The sequence below is a fragment of the Aquila chrysaetos genome, chromosome 2 (assembly GCF_900496995.4).
Source record: "Aquila chrysaetos chrysaetos chromosome 2, bAquChr1.4, whole genome shotgun sequence".
In the NCBI taxonomy this organism is placed as follows: domain Eukaryota; kingdom Metazoa; phylum Chordata; class Aves; order Accipitriformes; family Accipitridae; genus Aquila; species Aquila chrysaetos.
This window is the reverse complement of record NC_044005.1, coordinates 72,374,952-72,397,798: the sequence shown is the minus strand read 5'-3', so window position 1 is coordinate 72,397,798 and position 22,847 is coordinate 72,374,952. Positions and strand designations below refer to the sequence as shown.

Here is a 22,847-nt window from a genome sequence, read left to right as displayed (position 1 = left end):
TTTTCTCGCTTCTGGTTTTGCTGCAGTTTGTAAGACCGTGATTCTTTAACCCTGTTCCCTGCTGTTAGATCAAAGGGGTTCCCCAGTCGGTAGTGCTGTTGAAAAGGTAGGTGCTAGACACCCTGAAGATCTTGCTCTCCCTTCCAGGGCAGGCCGTGGCTAATATGTCCCTGGTAGGCCAGAAGACTTCAGTCCCAGCTTTCTCTGGGTGAGATTTCCAGTTGCTGTAGGGCTTGTGGAAAGTCTTTATGAATGCTGTGAAGGTGGACTGTCCTACCTGGCCGTGGGTTTTCAAATCTCTCTTCTTTGTTGCTGATAGGTTTCCAGGCCATAACTCAAGTGATGCTGATAAAAACTTTTTACCACCATGAGAGGACTTGGTATCTGCAGTTTGCTTTGGGAAGAATCATCTATAAATGTTTGTTGATGTTCAATAATTCCCTTGTCTGGGTTACTAGATAGAATACTTTCTTAAGCACTCCTACTGCTGAGTAGGGCTCCCAAATATCAGTGAAGAATATGGGTTGTGTTATTTCTTGTTTTGTCCGAGTCCTCCTAGGAAGCTTAGAAAAGTGCATTGAATGGCTCTTTCTTCCTTTAGAGTTTAATAATGTTTGTACGTTTGTTATTTTTCAGGTACCTTTAAAACCAGGCAGGAGTCTTATGGATTGGATTCGACTAACTAAAAGTGGGAGGGACTTGACTGGTTTAAAAGGGAGGCTAATTGAAGTGACTGAAGATGAGCTTGCGAAGCACAACAAGAAGGAGGACTGCTGGATATGCATAAGAGGTTGGTTGCTGTGATGTTGTTTCTACATTTTTTGCCTAGCTTCTCTCTTCTTCTGTACTTGAAGAAGAAGTAACAAAAACCAAACAACAAAACCCACACCCCAAACTGAACTATGCGCCTTCTATGTTTAGGCCAGGTGTAATCTTGACGTAATTGGGCACAACTTTGTTCAAGTTAGAGATTGTCTGTCACAAAGATTTTCTTTGCTTTCAGGCCTTTCTTAAGAAGTCTTCCAAGTGGGCGTATTTTGCACGTAACTTATATCTGCATGTGAAAATAATAAAACACAAGATTGTAGATGATGCCTCAAATAACAAGGGCTTAGCAAGAATAAGGCACTGAAAATGCTGACATGTACTTACACTCCTTAGTCTTGGAAAGTTTATTATCCTTAGCAGTTGACTATTTTTAGTGGTTGCTTTAAAGCATCCAGAGACATATAAATACTAAAAATGTTACTTAAATCTGTAGAATGGTCTTTGGGAAATAAGTGTGCAAGCCCACGTATTACTTCATAAAACTTAGTAAGGCAAATGCCAGTTGCCACACAGAACAATTGTAATCTCTATCTAGCATAACAGATATCTGTGGTAACTAAGCCAGTCTATTTATGTTGTTATTTTTATGAAAATTTAGCTCAAAAGTTGGAAGTATCATATGTTATACATTAACATTGTGTGAAAGGTGGTTTGGAGCAATAGCCGTGGCTAGAAGAGTATTTTCAGTGCTGAAAATGAAGTTCCTAGTTGTCTTACGGAAAGGAGTAAAATGTTTGCTCTCCAGTTTAATAATTTAGAGGCTAAAATACATTAATACTGCCTTAAATTCATTATGACATAACAGCACTTCTATGAAGATAGATTGAGAGGATCAGAGTAGCTAATGTGACATTTCTCTAGGAAGAGTGGTTCATTTAGTGGTAACTTTGATCTGGTAAGGGACAGCATTGATATTTGACATAATGTCATCTCAACTCCAGCAAAAGAGAGTTAAGAATTTCTCTGTGAGGGCAACTGTATGTTTGTTGGGTGTTAAAAGGGGATGAGAGTGAAAGTAAGGGTAAAATGTCATTCAGTACTGGCTTTTGAACAAAAATAATAGGATTGTTAATGCTCTGTGTGCACATGCTAGCAAAACTATAGTGTGAGGAGAGCTAAAGAAAGCTTATTTACTGTGGAGGTCTGTTCTCTTTTCTCTCAAAAAGGGACATCTACTACTGCAGACAGAATCACTGCTTAAAAATGCTTCTGTTTTTGTTTTAGTCTCTTATTCCCCCTTGACTACATCTTTGAGGTTGGTTTTTACAAGAACTCCATCATGCTGCTTCTGTATCTTTAGATTTTTCCATCTCTGCCTTTTTGTTCTAGGACTATAATTAAAAAAAACAGAGTAACTGAGAATCCTGGTAGATTATCTGTAGACCTCATATGTGGACAGGTAGTAAAACAACACCATTATGGAAAAGCTAAATGAGGTTTCTGCATTGGTAGTTAGACTGTGTCTCTATAAGAAAGAGCAGAAATTGATGAGAGGAATGTGAAGTAAAAGAAGAAAAAGAGCTAACTTTGTTCAGAAAACCAGTATGAAGATCATTAGAGAAAGCTGTCATATAGGCCACAAATTTATATATAAAGTGGGATGTCAGGAGTGTTAAAAAAAGCATGAAGGGTATATAAATGAGATTGCTTTTACTCCTGTAAGTTTGATGGTAAATTGAACATTTGACTAATATTCAGGAGGTCCTAACTATTTAGATACTTAGATTTTATTGCCTGCAGTAATCAGTGCTGCACACAAGATGGCATAGTGGATACATCCATCAGAAGATCAGTTCGGTAAAATACGCAAAGGTCCTTCCTTTGTTGTCTGAGATGCTTGTTCTTACCAGCTAGGATTGTCCCAAGTATGTCTCCCCTCGGTCCGGTGCTGAATGCCTACCTCTCCTTCTGAAGTACTTACTGTGTGCTTCTTAATGTGTTAAAAGCTTCTTACGAAAGCACTGGCACAGTTCGTAGCTTCCTGTTTTGATAATGCCACGTATCTTTAAATATTCTGCTAGGTAGGCCTGCAGTAGTCCTGTTAGCAGCAATAAGTCTGTAGTTAAATTTGTTTGTAGCTGCATCCCCCAGGCTCTAATTACTCCAGTTGCATAGCAACAATAATTAGACTTCATCTTTTCAGACCTATGAAGAAGCATTGTTTTATCTCCCTGGAAAGACTAAGAATAGTACTCCTGTAGAAAGAATGCTGAGCCCTTTTACAGGGACAACTTTGGTACCGCAGTCGTAAACCTTTAATGAGCATAGGCTATGTTTAGTTTTTTATGTTGCTGAATCTGAAGAATGGAAGTGTTGTTGCTGATGGTAGCAGTTTTTCCTTACGGGAGGCAGTTCATTCCTGTAGGCATTTTATTCCATAGGTCATGGGTGATAGGGAAACAACTATGACAGCACTTTAGGAGTAACTTAATTGGAAGAGCAAGTGAAAACAATTCTGTGTGCTAACTGGCTCAATTTTATGTCTCTGTTTAAATCAGCCTCTAGTTCTTTTACCCCTAGCTAGGATACATCGTGTTCAACTTCAAGAGTTTATTTTGTTAAAGTCTTAACTCTGCAGGTTTCTCCAGACGTTCACTGGGACAAGTGGTGTGGCAGTGTAGGATTGGCCTCTCTATGTAATAAGATATATCTTGTGCTCTATACGATTGTGTAACTTATGTTCCTGTTTTTGCAAAGTCGTGTTGCTTGTTCCAATCATGTCTACTGTTTGCCATTGCAGTGTTTAATATACACTAACCTTTCAGCTAGTTTTGGAGATAGGAGTGGTTGTAGCAGTTGTAGAAATGCTGCTCATGTTTTTATATTCCCTTTTCTGCAGGATTTGTATATAATGTCACACCATACATGGAATATCATCCCGGTGGTGAGGATGAACTGATGAAGGCAGCAGGAGCTGATGGTACAGATCTCTTTGATCAGGTGAGAACAATGGGCAGTGAATGACACTTGCTCACTGAAAGGTATTTTGAAAAATGTGTGTTTTCTGATTATTTTTAGGGCATTCCAGTGGAAATGGTGATTTGAACTTTTTCAGGTCTAAGGAAAGGCAATGGGTTACTGCTCAGAATGGCACTGATGTGTGCTGCAAGAGGCATGTAGTTTAAACTTTGTACCAAAAGCCAATAATGAAAATGTGAGTTCATGTTTTTGGAATGATGCTTCAATTTGACCATTTTATTAAATTAATTTTTTTAGCAGACATAGCAATAAAACTAGCAACAACTTGAGATACCACCTTCTTAATAAATTACTACGACTAATTGCTGTCGTTTGAGAGGCATTTTCTTCTCAGAACTTTCATATTTTGAAAAATGCTTGTAGTATTCTTTTGTCTATTAACTTGGCTGCTGTACTATCAGCAAACAAAGTACTAAAAAAAATGCTTGGGGCTGCTATTAACTGACTGTGAACAAATCAGAGGATGACAGTTGGTCTCTATTTACGACTTTTTAAAATGTTTTGAAAAGACTTAGAAAATAAAGGGTCTGCAGAATGGGTGTACTTTGTGTAAGGAATTGCTTGCAAACCTGGTGCTGTAAAAGATTCACCGAGTTGGTATTTTTTAGAAACAGACATTCTTTGAGCCTCCTTGGCTCACAAGGTTTGTCTGAGAAACTGGGAAAGAGCAGAAAGAAAATCTCATCTGTTTCTGAAAGGAAATCTGTTATCTCTTTACAGTTTGTGCATCACAGTATGTATGCCTTCAGTTGCAAAACGTTTTTAACAATGAATGTAAATTCCTTTTACAAATGAAGTGTTGAATTTGGGCAGAATTCTCTCGTTTCAAGAAATTTGGAGTTTTTCTCCTAAAAGTTCATCCAGTATCAAGTTGTGGCCTGGAATTCTGTAGCTGGATCACTGTCAAGTGTTCTATGATGTACTTGGAAATGGGAGTCTTGAAATCATGAAAATTTGGGGAAGCCCCTCAAGTTGTAACTAAGCTCAGATACATACTTGCTACATTATTTTTTTAGCTTGTTTTGTCATGGGAGTGGAAAGCAGTGTTCAGATCCTTGAAATATGCTGTTCACATTTTTTGTTTTGGCTGACGTCTTTCCTGTTCTGGAGGCATTTCTGTTGTTATCCCCTCTGCTTTAGCATTCTGTGTCTGTCTAGTGTTTCTCAAGTTTCTGGGAAAATTAACTGTCATTGAAAATCCTTCATTTCTTCCTGTTATCTGTATATGAGGAAACTACAACTTGTGGATGGGATTCTTTATCTCATCTCCTTTGCTTGTCCAGTTTGAAGTTTTTATTTTTAAATCTCTACATACCATTCAAATTTGTCATGCAGCACTTTGTTTCCTTTTCTCTTCTTGTGATGTTATCCTGGATGCCCTATCAGAATTGGCTTTTCTGCCATCCATTTCCTCTGCAAGTTCTCCAGTTCTGGTCTGTAAAGCTACTCCTTTTTCTTCACTTTATTTAATTTTCTAAATTAGGTAATTTCCAAATAATTCAGTGATAGTAAGACAGAAACAAAAAGAAATACACCAACTTGGTAGGAGGTGTTTGTGTGTCTAAACTGCTATTCTTTATCTTTGTCTCCTTCATCCCTTCTCCCTTCACTTGTATCTAAACAAGATTAATTACCCTTGTAGTAAAGACAAGGTCTTTATTCTGTTAATTGCATAGCCTACATCATAAAAATGCTGTTCTGAAATATGTTCTGTAGCTCAAGGTTATGATGTTCAGATACTGCAAAATATAAAATGAATAAATTAAACCGTCGTCACTTTTTCATGGTCCTATTTTTTCATTTAATTACATGCTATCTGTAATAGAAGTAAAAATAAGTACTAAACAATGCAATAATGAGTGTCTGTTTTAAAAAAAAAATATCTGCTAAATGAATTGCATTAGCCACTGTACAGAAATGAACTTTTCTATTTCAGTGCATAGAACAACATAGTAAGAATTAAAAATTTTGTGAAAACCAATTTTATTAATATAGGTTCATCGTTGGGTCAATTATGAATCAATGCTGAAGGAATGTCTTGTTGGGAGAATGGCTGTCAAGCCTATTGCTGCTCCAAAAGGTGAGGGTTTTAAGAGTGAAATAATTTTTATTATGCTTTATTCCAAAGTTGTCTGGAAATTATGAGAAATCCTAAATCATCATATTTACAAGGAGAGTCTCTATTCTTGCATATAGATGAAGGCTGTTGTATATATTCAGTCCTTTTACAGCAGATACCTGAAGATGAAACTATTTTATGCATGAAGATTTTTATAAGTAATGTACTGCTGCATTTCTTCATTTCTTTTTAGTCATCAGAAAACAGACACGTGTGTGTGTGTTATGTGCGTATGTATATAGAATTTTTTTTTTTTTCCCACAAGATCCCTCTTTCTTCCTCTGATCCCAGGGGACACACTGTCGTAGGCAGCGCTCTCATCTTGAAATAAAAGGCAGTATTTTCTGTTTGGTGATTTCAGCACCAGACATAGGTCTGGCAAGTTGCATACGTATTGAGATATTTGAATACACTTTATGGCCAGAACACTTTATTGGGTCCTTTAGTTTGAATTTACTTGGAGAAAATTTTGCTGATACAACAGAATCCTCTGAGCCAGGACAGCAAGAGATGTAGTATATTGTCTTAAAATGCTGGTGATGGTTTCCACATACTTTAATCTTCAGTATTTGTTTTGGTTTGTAGGCTACAGCAAAAATTTCCTATACCTAGGAAGCAGACACTGTTACTGAATATTGACCCTTAGCAAAACTGCAGTGAAAACACGGAAGAATTAGTGTCTGCAACCGTTCTTCTCAAATTCTGTGGCACCCTTTAGTTCACAAATTCAGCCATCTCTTGTAGCTCTTCAACTTCTGACAAGGTGCACTGCATACTTGCTTAGCACTTAGAGCACATCACCTAACAGGTTGAGTTTGACCTGTACATGAAAGGGAATAGTATTTTACATCTCCACATTGCTAGGTAGCTAATTCCAGTGTGGAGCTTTTACGGTAAATGCTGCAAAGTATGAAGAAACCTCGACAGCATAACTGCTTCATGGAGTTGAGGTGTTACAGGTAAGTTACGGCTACTTTGTCAGCTGTAAAGTAAACCTGACTTTTGCCATTTTCATTAATCTAACTTTTCTGCAACTGGAAGGAATTCTTGTGACAGCCAGTCAGTAAAAAATAAACATGTCTTTGCTCCTGCCAGCTATGACAGTCCATTTTGTGCTGTTAGCTTTTTCTGCTTTCCTCCGTAGTGGGACTGTTCTATCCATTTTCCTGTAGTAAAATTTGCAGGATAAAGGTTGCCAACTGTATAAAACCAGTTCTGTTGCCTGTGTCTCTTCTAGCCATTTCAGGCTTGAAAAAATGTAATTTCACTAATTAAGAATCAAACTGATTAGATGGGATTTGCTGAAATTCTTCACTGTAAACTTCTCAAAGTTTACAGTGCAAGTAAGGCAGATGTAGGTTTTGGGGCATTGCTGGAAGATTTGCGGTTGTTTAGCTTTGGTTTTGTTTCCTGTGTTCTGGTGGTTTTTTGGAAGATGGTACAATTATTTGCTCACTGAATTGTTTAAGGAAGCTGAAGCTTGTCCTTGCATACTCTAGGGGGTTTTTTTGAGAAAGAAGAATCCTTTGAAGATGTTGGTGATGGTTAATGTTTTGTCAACTTGTTTTGGGGGAATGCTGCTTGATGGTATGGTAGTGACTAATAGGAAATTCTGAAGTGTCCCTTCTGTGGTATTACAGTGGACCTGTGCACTGAAATGTGTAGTGTTTGTACTTGCTGAGAAGGCCAGTGCAGTAACTACAGCAGTACCTGGGCATGTAAGAGATGATTTCAGTATCTTCCTCAGCAAACCTGTACAGCATTAAACTGCTTACCTTCTCTTCAGGGTACTCAGCTGTAAACATTAGCACGGACATTAATCTGTTGTCTGGTATCTTTTAGTACTGCTAATGTTTCTCATAGACACATGTTAGTATACGTCCCTATGTTACTTCAGTGGTAACATAATTTGGGAGTTGGAGTGCATGTTGTATTATTGTTAATTCAGTGAGATTAGACTAAGAGCTATGGTGTCATCCAAGGAAGAGAGGTAGGCTGTGCCTTGGAAATGCTTCAAGGTGTCCTTAAAATTGCAATGCCAATTTTGGTGCAACATGTTAAAATGTAGTGAAACGAGAGTAGACTTTTGAACAGAAAAAATAACCTTTAATTGGAAACGAATTTTTGTGAATGACTTGCCTATCCTGTCAGAAAGCTCGAAGTGGTAGGTAGCAGAATACACAGACAAATACAGCCTCAACCAAAAATTTTTGGTGAACTGTCCATTCATCTTGTGTTTTGTTTTTACCTTATGGTGGCACAACATGAAAGCCTCTGATGAAGGCAATTGTTGGTCAGCTCTGAAGTCATTTTGCCATACTGTATGCTTGGTGCTTTGCTCCAGGAGCCTTTCCTTCACTTCTCTCACAGTGGCATTTTTCCTCTAACACTGGCTGCTGTGATGCAGAGCACTGGGAGGGATTCAGAAGAACAGGGGAGAAACGTTCATGTTTTGTCTTTCATAAAAGGGAGCAGGAAGAACACATTGGTTTCTCCCACTTCACCAAACCTGGCTCCCATAAAAGAGGATATAAAATGTGCCTTCATATTGGGACATTGAGATGTGCAATGTAGAGAAGGCAGAAAGAGGCCTGGGTACATCCAGAGGACTAGTTTCCCCACAGATTTGCTATGAGCAGAAGGATATGTGGCTGAGAGGTGCAGTGCCTTTCCCCCTGAGTGGAGCACCTTATATGTGAATTGACACTATGTAATTCAGCTGCATCGTCTTTATCTTCTTTTTTTTCTGCTAGTATTTGTTTATTTGTTTGGAGTAGTTGTAGCATACTGTAGATTTAATGAAAAACTCAGATAATAACTTGTCAAATAAAATCATTTGACAGGAGGAGCTTATAGAAAGATTTTATTTTTCCTGGGTTTCTGCCAAGGATTGGGTTTAGATTTCCAAGGATTGGGTTGGTCAGATTCAGTGTCTACTATGTGTTGTCGTAAGGCAAATGTCATCGAAAGTCTGACAGATTTAGCAAGCTTCTTAGCTATGAAGTTTATAATTGCACAAGATAATCTGTGATGTTTGTTTTGAAGTGCCAAGAGTTCTTGCATTTCCTACCCTTAGTGCTGTGCAACTTTTGGCACTTTTAACATAATATTTTTTAAATTATACATAGTCTTTTGGAATGGTAATCAGTGCTGCATTTATTTGTGACTTCTTGATATCTGAACCATCCTGGTTAATCTCTTAATGTTTTGGAAGGTTTATTTGGAGATCCTTACTTTGGCTTATTTCTTTAGCATGATGTGTGCAAGTACAGTGCCGTAACTTCTTACTGTCGTGCTCGTTTTTTCTTAATGCTTGTAGAGATTTCTTCTACTCTGTCTGAAGAGAAGAAACAGCTTAATGGTAAGTATTCACCTGGAGCAAGATGGGGAGTGAATCTTAGACTTAATTGAATATTATCAAATGAGCACTGTTTATCCAGACTTCTGTCTGTATATTTGAATCTGATGTTGATGCTCTAGTGATCTGTGGAAATTACGGAAGGCAAAATCCTAATCGGGTATTGCGAATTCAGTGTTTAAAAGTATTATAAGACTGCATTAGAGTAGTATAGGTAAGGGAGGTATGAGATGGACAAGCTTTCTGCTCAAGTCAGACAAGATAGGTCACAAATTACTGTGTGCTATGAAATCTGCCATAACAAAATTACCAGGCTTTTTGATCCTTCTCTGTATCAGAAAAGCTAGGTAGCCATGGGTCTGGAGTAGCAGAGATGAGACAAAAATCTTGGAGAACGCTTAGAATTGGTAAATCTCTACTAAAAGCTGGAAGGTCGTGACTGGGAAATGAGTTGAAATGGAGGTGAATTAGCTGATCACAGTATGACTGAAGTACTTGAGATGTAACTGTGAGAATGACTGGGCTGACAATTGGTGTAGCTCTAAGAGAAGGAAGTATGGTTCTGTGAATGTATCAGGAGGTTGACGGTAGTCCTTGTAGAGATGGGGAAGCATTCAAGCCTTTGCTGAGCCCTTCCTTAAGTACTGGAGGTAGCTTTGGTTGCTAGTGATCAAGAACTATGCATTTGATTTTGATGGTTTTTGGGAAATGTTAGGGACTGATTAGTCATATTAGTATAAGAGGCTTCCTAAAAGAATATGGCTTATGAAGTCATGTCAAATGAGGTGTGATGGGGGTGTGCTGGTGGAACAAATAAGGTTAACACCTGTGAAGGGAATTAATACAATTTGAACTCAAGGCTGACCTACCGGCATGAAAAGGGACAGGTGCAAATTGGTCACAGAAAAGTCTAGGCTGAAACTTTGGAAAAGGAGCCTAGAGAAGTCAAATTTTGGAGTGGCAGGAGGTGCAGAAACCTAGGTGTCTCTTAAGATGAAGCCAGAGAAGTTCTCAGGGGTGGTGTCCCAGCAAGTCCAGTCACAGGGAGGGGAAGATAACTTGTTCATGTTTCTCTGGTGAGTATGAGTTCCCATTTGTTTTCTTTTTTCTCATACTGTCTTCATTGCCCTCCCTTTGTGTTCTGTGAATGTTGTATTTGACTTCTAAAAGGCAGTTTACCTTTTGATATGCACAAGCATTGAGCTACACAAAAAGCTAAACATACATCGTATAAAAGTAAGCAAGACTGATTTTATTTGTTCCTGTTTTTACAGGAACACACAAGGCTTTATAGCCTTGTAGGATGTTAAACTAAACTTTGACAGGGTCTGCTGCCTGACTGTCCTACTGTCCTTTTTTTTTTTTTTTTTTTTTTTTTTTCTTCAGCAGTGAACAAGTTGCTGGAACCTCTTAATCTTGCTTTGAAGGACTGGGGGAATTAGAAAACAAACTTTGCTTTATTCTATCAGAATATCATCACTAGCAGCTAGTAGTCATTACACACACAATAAATATTTTGTATTCAAGTAGAAGACTAATTTTGCCATCTATTTCAATGTTCTCCTCTTGGTTATTTTGGTTCATGAATTCCTTAGTTTTTGTGCTTGTCTAGCTGTCCAGAGCTTTCCTATGCATCTTTCATATTCACAGTGGACCCAGGTAAAAAGAAATAAGTGATATTCCCTCTATCTTCCATCTTGCTTCCTCTCCTGCTCCTAGCAATAAATTTTCTTGTCCATATTGTGCGACTTGTCAGGAGACATAGGAAGTTATTCTGATGGTAGTTTCCAGAAATTGCCAAAATACTGATGGTTGCTTGCTTCAGTTTACCTGTTTGGCAAGATTTTTTTCAAAATCTGAGAGGTCAGTTCCTGAGGTTACCTTCCATGAGGTTTTTCATTTTCTATTGTTGTGTCTTGGTGATTAGCTCTTATAAATTTAAGTCAAAATGAGTCTAGAAATAAGCATCACTGTCTTAAAGTGGGAAAGAGAAGCCTATAGCACGGGCTTTGATTTTTTTTGGAAGTTGTTGGCACTAGTGAAGACATTTTTGTCTTAATCTAAAATGTCTAAATAGTAATTGTATTTGGAGTGTGCTCAGATAAATCAATTTTTTTGTAAACATCAACTGTATGTAATGTCAGGGGCAATTAAAACTGAAGTTTTCAGAATATATTGCTAGTGATAACAATCAGCGTGGGTGTAGCCTAATGTGCTCTTCAACATCTGTTCATACTTGAGTTTCTAACAAAAGATCAAAATTTCAAAACACTGCCATTACCAAAGCATGCCTCAAAACTTCATGTTTGTTTGAGAACAAATATGTATCAAAGCCATATTTTTAAAATTATCTTTTCAGCCTTGCACTTTTGAACTAAACTGAATTTCTCTTTTACCCAAACTATGATGATGATGATTTTTGTAATATTAATAGTAAAAAAATATGACTTGGGCAGTTCCACCATCTGAAAACAAGCTGGTGTTTGAGTATATGCACATCAGACCTTGAAAATACTGGAAAAGGGTGATGGGAGGAGAGTTTAAGCTAGAGTTTCAAGTACAGAAAACTAAATCTTGAGGTTCAACCAGGTGGAATTCTTTAGCATAAGTAATATAAGTGTTCCTGGTTTTCTTAGTAATATTTGGAGTTTACAAATATGGGTCAAGGTTGTTCTGGGCCTTCTGAGAACAAAGAAAACAATAAGTACAGAAAGCTTTCAGAGCATCCTAAAATAGTTTAGATTGGAAGGAACATCTGAAGCTTGTTCGGTCCAGTCTCCTGCTCAAAGCAGGATGAACTTTGATACTAGATCAGATTGCTTATGAGCAACCCCACCCTCATGGGAAGTGAAGAGGTGTGGCATTTTGTTTGGGTCTCTTTTTTGTGTGGTGTTGGTTTTTTTTCCCACCCCCGTATACATAACTAGAATTTTTGCTGCTACTTGTCTATTGCCTCTTGTCCCTCTCTGGGAAGAGTCTGGCTATCTTCTCTGTTCTTCCTTCTCTCCCATCCCCTGCTCTTTAGGTAGTTGAAGGCTGAAGTTGGCTTTCCCCCTTAGCCTTTTCTTCTACAGGCTGAACACAGTTCCCTCAGCCTCCTTTCATTTTCGTATATCTTGTGCTCCAGCTGCTGACCATTTTGGTGGCCTTTCCCTGGACTTGATCTGGACAATGTTTGTCCTGCACTGGGGAGCCAAAACTGGACACAGTACTCCATATGTAGTCTCACAAATGCTGAACAGAGAGGAAGAATCGCTTCCCTTGAACTGATTGCTATGCTCTGGTCAGGATAAAGTTGGCCTTCAACACCACAAGGATGCAGTATCTGCCCCAAGTTCGGCTTGTCTACTAAGTCCCCGGAAGGTTTTCTGCAAAGCCCATTTCTATCCAGTCAGGCCTCCCACTTGTTTTGTTGTATCAGATTTTTTTTTTTTCCCAGGTGCAAAATTTTGCATTTGCTTTTGAGCTTCATGGAGCTTTTGTCAGCCCATTTCTTCAGTCTGTCTGGGTCCCATTGAATGGTAGCCATAAACTTTTGTGTTTCAACTGCTTCCCGTGATTTGTTATTGCTCATGTACTTCCTGACAGTGGGACAGTGTGTGCCCTTCAGGTTGCTAATGACGGTATTGAACAGTATTGGCATTACCTTTTCCTTAGGGAATACCAGCTGTAACTAGCCACCAGTTGGACTTTACTGCTGATCACACCTTTTGTGATTGGCAGTCCTACTAATTTTCTATCCAGATTGTAATCCACCTATCAAACCCAGCTCTCTCCAATGTGGCTATGAGGATAGTGTGAGAAACTCTTATCACTAGCCTTGCTATCCCATGGGATTCTGCAAAACAGTTCCCAGAACAAGCTGAAGTTTGCTCTTGTGAGGTGCAGAGTTGTAATTCTGCTGTTCATCCTGATCACCTTAAACTCCTTCATTTTATGCCTGCTGTCAGCCTTTGGCTTCACCACCAGCTTTGCTTTATTTATGACCACCGTGACCAGTAGAGCACTTTCCTTAATTGGTTCATTGATCACCTGAATCATTGTCTTTTTATTGCAATGTGACTTCTTGTTTTCACATAGCATCTTACAGTATTTCAGAATAATTCATAAATAACTTGGTTTGCCAGAATGTTCTATTTTATTGCGGCTGTTCATATATTTCTGTCGACCTGCAAAAGCAAACAGAAGTCTGTATCATCATGAATTCCTGTTATCCATGGAGGCCAACCTAAGCATATGATGTATGTCCTCAAGAAAGGCTTAGCCTTTGAGAAGGCTTTTATTATTAGGTGATTGATTTTTCTTTTGCAATGATCTGACTGCTCTGCCATTTAGCTTCCTCAGCAGTTGCAGATGGTGTGTACTTAGGGGTAATTGAGGATCAAAGAATAAGTAATTCCAGCGAGTTTTAATTGCTTTGGGTTAATTCCCCCATCTGGATGATCAAATAGTTTTGACAGATTGGATTAGACCAGAGTGTCTCTCTTGTTTTTATCTACTTCCCACATGGTGGAGCCACTCAATTACTGTGTTTAAGCTTGTAGTCATACTACAAAACTTACTGGCATTTAGAAGATAATCATCTAGGTAACTGAGGATTCATACATTAATTATTTTATGCATAGCCATTTCAGGTTTGCAAGGTTTGCCTTTGAATAGGCTTGAAACCAGCACTTGCCAACTGTTATCTTAGACCTCTGCCTAACCACTGTCCAGGAAAACTCCTACTGTTCATGTAGTGTTACAAATCATATTACATTTCAGTCTGTGCAGCTTCCTCCAACATGATTCTATGTAACTTCTTTGTGTTAAAACTGATGAAGGATTGCAGTTGCTTTTATCCATCATCTCTGCTCAATTTTTTGCCAAATATGTTCAGTTTCTGTTAGGCCAGAGATTAGTACAGTTGACGTTTTCAAAGACTGACCAAGTGTTGCCTCCCAGCAAAGGCTTTTTCAGACTGTTTCATGCTGTTTAATAATTAAACTGAGTAGCTGGAATCTGTGAAAATTCCTAGCAAAGTGCAAAGTACGAAAGATTAAGGCTGGTATCTTTGATTAACTGACTGATGTGAAATTTTACGTGTGAATTAGGTTAGACCACGTGTCCCAAATTGAATTTGTTCATCTGAATTGTATAAACAAGTAGTTCTGTTAAAGGAGATTCATTCAGATAACCTTTTTTCTGTGCTTCACTATCACAAAGTGTGAAAGCACAAGCTAATAACAGATGAAACTGAGACCAAGCTACGTGTACCAGAAGGGCTGCACGCATAGGTTGTGTAGTATATGGAACTCTTAATTTCTGAAGTAGAACTGCATGTTCTAGGAGCCTGCTCTCCATGGCAAAGTGCTGAATAAAAACAAAATTTAAAAAGTACATGGATGCTTCTGGCTGCCTGTGGAAATAAAGCCACTAAATATTGTGGCAGAGTATTGAGAACATTCAGTTTAAAAAAACCAAAACATCTCTGATTATGATTTCTATTAAGTGAGCATCACAGCAAATATTTTAATGACTCTCTGCTCTTTGTAGGTATGCTTCCTGAGAAGAAAGTACTAGATGCTTCTGCTAGAGATTTAACTCCAAGGTAAACCTTTGTCTTTCATTGTCTGTTGAACATTCTATTTAATAATTCTGTGCAGTTCTTAGTAAATGCAGGCAACTTCTTCTGTGGTTAGTTCTTGATGTTTCAGCTGAATGAGTACATATCGTTACCATCCTCTTATAAGTAGGAAAGTTGAGGTTCAGGTTTAAACAATTTGCCGAAGGTCATGTTGACCATATAGGTAGATGACAATGCAAGGTTCTTGGCTTGCTCTGTTGGTTTCTAACACTTGCACTGCCTGGCATCATATATAAATGTATGGCTTATATTTGCAGGGTCCTCAGCCTTGCATCTTGAGAAAACTCCTGGAAAGTGATTCCAGCTGGGCTAGTTACTTTTTTGACTTTAGTTAATTTGTCCATAATCATATGAGTTGTCATGCCTTGGAAAAGTACTTCATTTCAAGCTGGAATATATTAAGGTGTGATAGCTGTATTCAAGTTTCTACAATATGCAAAGTGAAGCAGGCCCTAAAACCCCACTGTGATATGCCTGCTGTTGTCACTGACATATCGTTTTACTCCACGATGCCTTGAGTCTCCAAGGTTCAGTTTCTCACTTTGCATCAAAATATCCTGTGAATGTGTAATCTCTGGGCTAGTTACGTGCAGTCATATAAATTATTGTGGCTTGTAAACAACTGGAATGTGGCTTATCTTCTGCAGTGCTCCCCAAACCTTGCTGCCTTTCTTCCTGTATTTGTCTGGCACGTTCTGGTGTGACTGGAAGGTGTGCAGCCTAGAATGTGTTGGCTGTCAGGAGTGTCTGCTGGAGGGAGCATCCTCCTTCTCTGCCTTCTCTTCTGGTCCAAGAGTCCAAACAGTAGACAGAAGTGGTTAGGACATTGGGGAAGGGAGAAGACACTTGTAATGTAGATGCGAGGGGTTAACTTTGCTCTGGGACAGGGCTGACTTTCACTGGCTGGGATTTCAGCCCAGCTGGAAGCCAAGTAAAGAACTATCCATGTCTATGGTGGAGGGCCAGGCATGAGATTGTCTGATATATGGTCCCTGTGAAAATGGGTAGAGAAAGGAATAGCTTTTCTGGGGCTGGGTGGTAAGTTACTTCTTGGCAAGTGTAAGGCCATACAAACAACTAACATTTGAAGGCCTTCTGTTTCTTACCTTACCCTGGATTTATTACAAGGTTTGGGCAGCTTGGGAACATAGGAGTGTAAAATCTTGATTTGGGGAGGTGAAGGGAACTGTGGTTTTGTGGTATGTGCGTGGAATCTATAACTCTTGGAAGCCATCCTGGCTATTTAATACTGTTGTCTGGAGTCAAGATTTTAATCATCTTCTTAGGAAGGTTCATATACTGCAAAGAGGATGCATATGCTTTTTAAGTAAAACCAACACCATATAATTTTAGCTATAATGTGCGGACTATCAGGATGCATAATTGGACTGTTGTTATTTTAATAGTCATTTCAAAATTATTGGCTCTGGACTTACCTCTTCAAAAAATAGTAAATAATGTATTTGGCTTGTAAATTCATGAAAGAAGCTCTGCTTGAAAACTGCTAGTTAAGTATATTTTTGGTATGCCCAAAGAAAGTATATATTTTTCTTTACTGTATTTTTTGTTTTACAGTTATGACTGGTTCCAAACAGATAGTTTGATCACCATTGTCATATATACTAAGCAGAAGGTAAGTGTATTTTATGAAAGGGAGAATTACAAGATCCAGTTGTGATCCAGCTTGAATTCTGAGAAAGCTTTATTAAAACTTTTTTTTTTTTTGTTGCCTGTGAAAGGATATGAATGCAGAGTTGGTGATAGTTGACTGTCAAGACAAACGATTAAGGGGAGAAATCATTGTGGATGACCACTCGTATCTTGTAGAAGTTGGTATGTACTGTAATTTTGCAGTTAAAAGTACTGAATTTTCATTCTACTTTATTAAAACCCTCTCATCAGACCATATGCATTTTATGTATACCAATTAATATTTTACTCCTCTTTCATTAGAGATGATTACTTTAAAGTGCCTTGATGAAAAGGAATTACATTGTTTATCAACTTATATCTTCATTTGTTTAGTATGTACTTAATTTTTTTACATGTGGAATAAAGTGTAGTAAGAAATTGATGTAAAAGTTGTGTAAAATTTTTCTTCAAGTGTATTTTTGATGGTTATTAAAATGCCCTTATTCAAAAAGGGCATGTGGAATGATTTAGATAAATGTAGATTGGTAGCTTTACATGAATCATTGTTAAAAGTAATGGGAAAAATGATGCCTTTCTTGCTGTTATGTATTAGGCCTGCAGAAGTCATGAGTGGAATTTCAGGGCCAGATAAAGATGCATAGAGTTCTAGGCTCATTAGTTCACTCAGTATTCCTAGTCTTAAACTGTATGTATATATGGTGACTAGAATGTAGTTTTGTTTTTGCTTAACATGGAGTTTGTTTCTCTTTATTTCAGACTTGGATCATGCAGTTCAAGAAGACATGGCTGGTAAGTTCCACCTCTTGCAGCACTTCTGTATCTCTTCTAATATCAGAATGTGGAACTTCAATTTATGTTTCTGACTCATCAGATACTTTACAGTTTTGCTTACCACCAGGTTCTGACACAATCAAATCAAACCATAACATTGAATAATTTTTTTTTTTTTAATGGTGGCATTTGGGCCTGTGAAAGTGATAAGTTGATGGTGCTCGGATCCCTCTGAGTACAACTAAATGTTAAAATAATTAGAAGTTGGTTCTGCTGTGTATTTGTAGACTGTTTTTTGCTTAGACTGGTATTTCCTTGGATTTAATTATTCATTCAAATGGCCTTGAAAAGAAAGGAAGTAGTAAATAGTGGTAGTTACCAATTTCCAGTAAATGAGAACTCTGAACTCATGAGCATTCTTTTTGACCAGTTGGGCTGTGAAGCTTTTCACAATGTATTTAGTAAATAAGGTACATTAATTATGCATATTAAGTTAGTGCTTGTTGTTTTAAATGCACTGTAAAACATGATAAAGAGGTAGCTGGAAGTACATTTAATTTGATATTTTAATTTAATGGATTAATTCCGTATGTCTTGAGAAATGACTAATTCTTCGGAAATTTCATTATAATGGAGGAGTAAAATATTTTTTTTTTGTACAAAATGTAACTAAAAGTAACAGTGTGAAACCTTTTCTCTTATAGTAAACATTGCTGAAAAAGTTGGGAAAGTAGAGATTATCTTAAAGAAAAAGGATAACATTCATTGGAAAATGCTGGGACAGGCCTTGGAGGGTCATAATACATTTATCAAACACACAGAGAGAGGTAAGCAGTTTCATGGCCATGTTACCAGCTGTTTTAAGACTTTTTGGAGCTTGTTAGTCATATTTGGTTTCTCCCAGGATTTTCTTTTTCTGTAGTCATACCTTCATTTCTTTCAGGAATGTTGTCTGGTCTTGTAGAAAGCTGCTCAGGAATTCTTGAAAGGGCTTAGCTTAGAGATGTTTTGCTTTGGTTTGGTTTGTTGGTTTGTTTTGTCCCACAATGGAATTGGAGGTCTTCCAGGCTTGCAGAAAGACTGGAAGAACCTAACAGCGGAACGTGAAGACTGCTTGAGTGTTGTTCCATCTCATGGCTACCTGTGTGCTTAATATCCTTTCTGTCCATATGAAAACCTCAGTAGACCCTGAAGAGATAGTGCATGGACTTGTGTCGATCATTACAGGAGTAACTGTAGTGAAGGAACAAAAACCTCCACTTCCAACTGTTGCTATAGATGTAGTAACATCTTTCAGTGTTGTTCTAGAACACTGCATCTTTGTAACTTGAGCTATGATTAAGTGACTTCGAGCCATGTGTAGGTGTCAAAGCCAGCTCTGAATAAGCTGATGTGTCTGCAAGAAGCAGGTGATGTTATGTATGAGTTTGTTTTGTGGTAACAGAATAGTATGAACTTGATGCAGCGCCAAAGTGTATTACCCTGATGAGTGTGCTTCTGGTTTGGTGGTTGTTTTTTTTTTTACAGCTAAATTAAAAAATTCTGCACAATTGCATTATGTAATGTAAGCATGCTCCTGATGTTATTGCCACTGCCCAGTTTCTCAAAAGCCCTCTTGGCCCTCTGTCTAATAATGCTCAAAAATTGACTGTTTGATGTTAGTCATCACACATTACGTGTGAAAGCAAAGCTGTACATTTTTAAGAGCTGATTAAATGTTGATCACTATGTTGTGCACCTCTTACTGGCTCTCAGTTAAGCTACTTAGGCCTTAAAAGTTGAGAGATTATTGTGGTACAAAAAGGAAGACCGGCTACATAAAAGCACATCTCTTTAGCTACCTTTAGCTTATGTAGAACGTAATTTTCTTTATGAGAGTTTCAGAAACTATTGAGTCATCCACTTTATTATTAGATTTTTCAAAATAATCCTCTGTATTTAAGGGGATACAGCCTGGACTAATATGTTGTCCACTGTCCATTGCTGATTTTGTCCCTCCATACCACTTTTCATAATTATGGAAAACAAAATGAGAAAATAACCTGATTCAGTTCCCTGATTACAAAGGTGACGAATCTAGCAAATATATTGATATCTATGGCTTTTTAATCCCTACTCCAGAAACTTTTATTCTGCAGTTTTTTTCATTTTAAACCCCCCAAATTTAAAATTGAACATGCCAGAAGGTTTGTAGAGGAAGAATGTTCAGGCCTAGATGTCTTTCTTTTATTCTAACTCTGTGCTTTCAGCTCGGCCATGAAATCTGTGTTTTGCAGGCTTCTGTTCACTCAGTTTAGTCTTAAGTAGCCACTTTCCATTCCTGCTTAGAATTGTGCTCCCTTACTCTAAATTGCAGAGTTTTCAATTTTGCTTCCACTTCTGTGGGAGCAAAATAATGTTATGGGTGAAGAAACTCATACCTTGCGTAGTGTAAGCACAGAAATAGTAATTAACAACTCTAGATATCCTTGTCTTTATTGGGTGTGCAGTTGGTTTTGTATGCAAAACTACTTTTTCTGAAGCAAAATAACTTTATTCTGGAAATAAAATAATCAAGACTTCCAGCGTGGTAAGCAATTCTGACCTCATAAATGAATCGCTGTGTTTTATATGTGAAGTTAAATAGATCTTTGATGAGCAGATTAAATTGTTCTTCGATAAACTGCAGAAACGCTTAGTATGAAGTGTGTTGCAAATACAGAGGTTCTCCTTAATACTACTCACACTTCAGTTTATGTGGCATGCTGGGATAGTAGCATTATCAAAGTTGTATGCGTGTGGTTTGCCTATTTACCTGTGCCCACACTAGGAGCGCTTTTAACGCAGGCAGAACATAATGTCAAGTACTAGTAAAGTACAAGTAAATCCTGCAGTAAGATAGCATAAATGTGTATGCTGCTGACTGGAGTCTGTTTCGCTATAGATGCTTTGCCACTTACACTATGCCAGTGTGGAGCTGTGATGAGCAAGGACTATAAACAGGGCGGAGGAAGGACATACTAGCTTTGTAAATAGCTGTACTTACACGATACATCGGTTGGTATTAAAAACCCCCAGTGATATGCATGCTGTAAATGAAGTAACTTACCCCTATTTCATTGAGAAGTAGAGTTCCTTGAATTTTATCATGGCTGAAAGAGCAGGTGGAATGGCTGGCATAAGGTACATTGGGATGTGAATATCATCAGCAGAAGCAGTACCAGTGTTGAAGTAGTTCCTTGTGAGAGCTGCTTTACTTCCAAGACCTAAACTGGCTAGTTAAAGCTATTTTATAGCTTTCTATCTGTATGTCTATGCAGCATTGCATACAGGGTAGCACAGATGCATTGCCTTAAATATTCTGATTTTTTTCACTTTCATTTATGTATCTTCCACTGCTTACTCTCAGCATTACCTTTTATTTCCAATGAATATGAGAGTCTTGTTTGAAGACAGTGTAAATGATGATTCCACTTCTTGAAAGTACCTGAAAATCTGGGAACAGATTGGAAAGTAGTTATATTATCTTGTTATACCTGGTTTTTATTCGGCTTTTGTGCGTTCGTAGTTCTTTTGGTAATTTACCAACACTTTCTAATAAAAGTAATCGTTTTACTCACAATGTTTCCACACTTCCAGTTTGGTGGCAAGGTTATTCTGAGGCCGTGAATAGTAAGTGCTTATGGGAGCACTGATGTTTAATTCCTCAGGTTTTTCTTGTCTTTGAGGTTTTTTTGTAGTATTTCCTTGTGTATTGATCATTTCAAACATTTCCATTGTATTCAAAGCACAGGAGGAAGGGCTGAAAAACAGGCAGGATTGACACTCAAAAACTTTACTTGATTTTATGTTGTCATTACTTGTTCATATGACAGCATTCACGAATGAGTTTGTAAAGGGTGGGACCACCACGCCTCCCCAAGCCCCTATACTTTTAAGTTATTTAATCTTTATTTTTACAGCAGCCAAGTATAAATCCTACAAAAAAATGATGAAGCTCTTTTTCAGTGAGAATGACATAATGCAGAGATGATACTGGAAGCCTGTGATAATTTATTGCTATGAAGAAACAATTAGCCTAACTCTATACTTTTTTCCCCTTAAGCTGGGAAAGTCACGCTCCTGGATAAATTGCCTACGGACTCTCAGATTCCTGCTGAGTTTAGACTTGCATTTTGGCCAGTGTATCTGTTAGTTAATTGGGAGGAAAGAACAAAATTGTGGAATTTCTTCAAAGTTGAGGGGGATTTTTAAAAAATTTTAATGTAATTTCAGGGAACTACACTGTATCTTAGGATGTGTCAGTAGATTCAGAAGAATATTCAATACTGCTTCTGCTCCTTAAGAAAGAATAAATGCTTAGTTTTTTTGAGGAATAATTATTTATACCCAACAGTATTGCATAGAAAGCACAATTCAGTATAATTAGATTGTCGGTGTTAGGGAAGTTGGTGATGTTACTCTTAGCTAGCTATTGTGAAACTGGTCATTAGGAAGCATAAACAAAAACTAATGGTCATAGTGCCAGCATCCTGTGAAATTTAAATGCAGCGTTAAAAAAAAGTAAGGTGGGACTCGCTAATTTAAAAAAAAAACAACCAACCTGCACAGTGATAGAGTGCAGTTTTTCTTGTTGGTATTAAGACATGACTTGCTTGTAGGTGCCTTTTCTGGGAAATAAGGTGTGGAAGCCCACTCATGAGGGGATAGGTTGTGATCACCACTGCATATCATGCTTCTGTATCAAGGTGGAATTGCAGCCAAGTCTTGGAGGTGACAGGCAAGCCCTGTAATACTGTTACCTAGACCTGCAGATTATCAAAGATTGTTTAAAAAGATACCAACTGGAAAAATGTTTAATTATTATTTTTTGCTGTGGAATTATTAAAAAAAAAATGAACTTGAATTTCAGCTATCTTTTGCTCATCTTAGTTGGTAAAAACGGATCCTTTGACTTTGATTTTCTTTATTAGTGTGCTAGCTGTTTTTGTGGAAAAACTGAATTCTGCCAAATTTAAAAAAAAATCAAGACCTTCACCACTGACCACTTAAATAAAATTACATTATTGAGTACAAAGTTGCTCATGATGTCCTTTCAACAGACTTCTTGCTCTGAATGAGATAAGAAAACATTGCATGTACATAAAGAAGTATTTCTGTGTATCTAAGGCTTTTATTTTTGACTTGTAGAGAGCTGTACAACTGTAGTTGTGGTCAACAGAAAGTGGAACTTTGAATTATTTTAATTAATCACAATTATTTACATATTTTCTGGTTTCTTAGCAGCTTTAGCCAATAGAATAAGCAACCGATGTTGAGACTGTATGTGATAACACCAAATATCTTTGTCCTGAAATTTGTTTCTACACAGGAAAAATGAAATATAAGGGAAGAACTAAGTACTTAGCATGCCAGTTTGGAAAATGTTTTAGAATGGCTGTGTATATAAAAGCAGTAGCCATATGCAAGTAAAAAATGACATGTTGGTAGGGATGAGTTGTGGGGGTGGAGGGCCTATTTTTTCCCATGGAGAA

The 22,847-nt window shown here is 37.7% G+C and overlaps 1 protein-coding gene across 4 annotated transcripts in view; it reads left to right on the top strand.

Annotated features, from left to right (window-relative positions):
- The window catches only part of LOC115335031 (cytochrome b5 reductase 4), a 39,998-nt gene that overhangs the window by 711 nt on the left and 16,440 nt on the right, over nt 1-22,847 (top strand). For 3 of the 4 annotated variants that reach the window (XM_030000147.2, XM_041119189.1, XM_041119186.1), the window contains exons 2-10: nt 637-790; nt 3,668-3,768; nt 5,803-5,887; nt 9,246-9,287; nt 14,820-14,874; nt 16,486-16,543; nt 16,650-16,743; nt 17,320-17,352; nt 18,039-18,161. In XM_030000147.2, coding sequence (XP_029856007.1) covers nt 637-790; nt 3,668-3,768; nt 5,803-5,887; nt 9,246-9,287; nt 14,820-14,874; nt 16,486-16,543; nt 16,650-16,743; nt 17,320-17,352; nt 18,039-18,161 — 745 coding nt within the window. The remainder of the gene's footprint in view (nt 1-636; nt 791-3,667; nt 3,769-5,802; nt 5,888-9,245; nt 9,288-14,819; nt 14,875-16,485; nt 16,544-16,649; nt 16,744-17,319; nt 17,353-18,038; nt 18,162-22,847) is intronic. The other variant, XM_030000156.2, reaches the window with a different exon arrangement.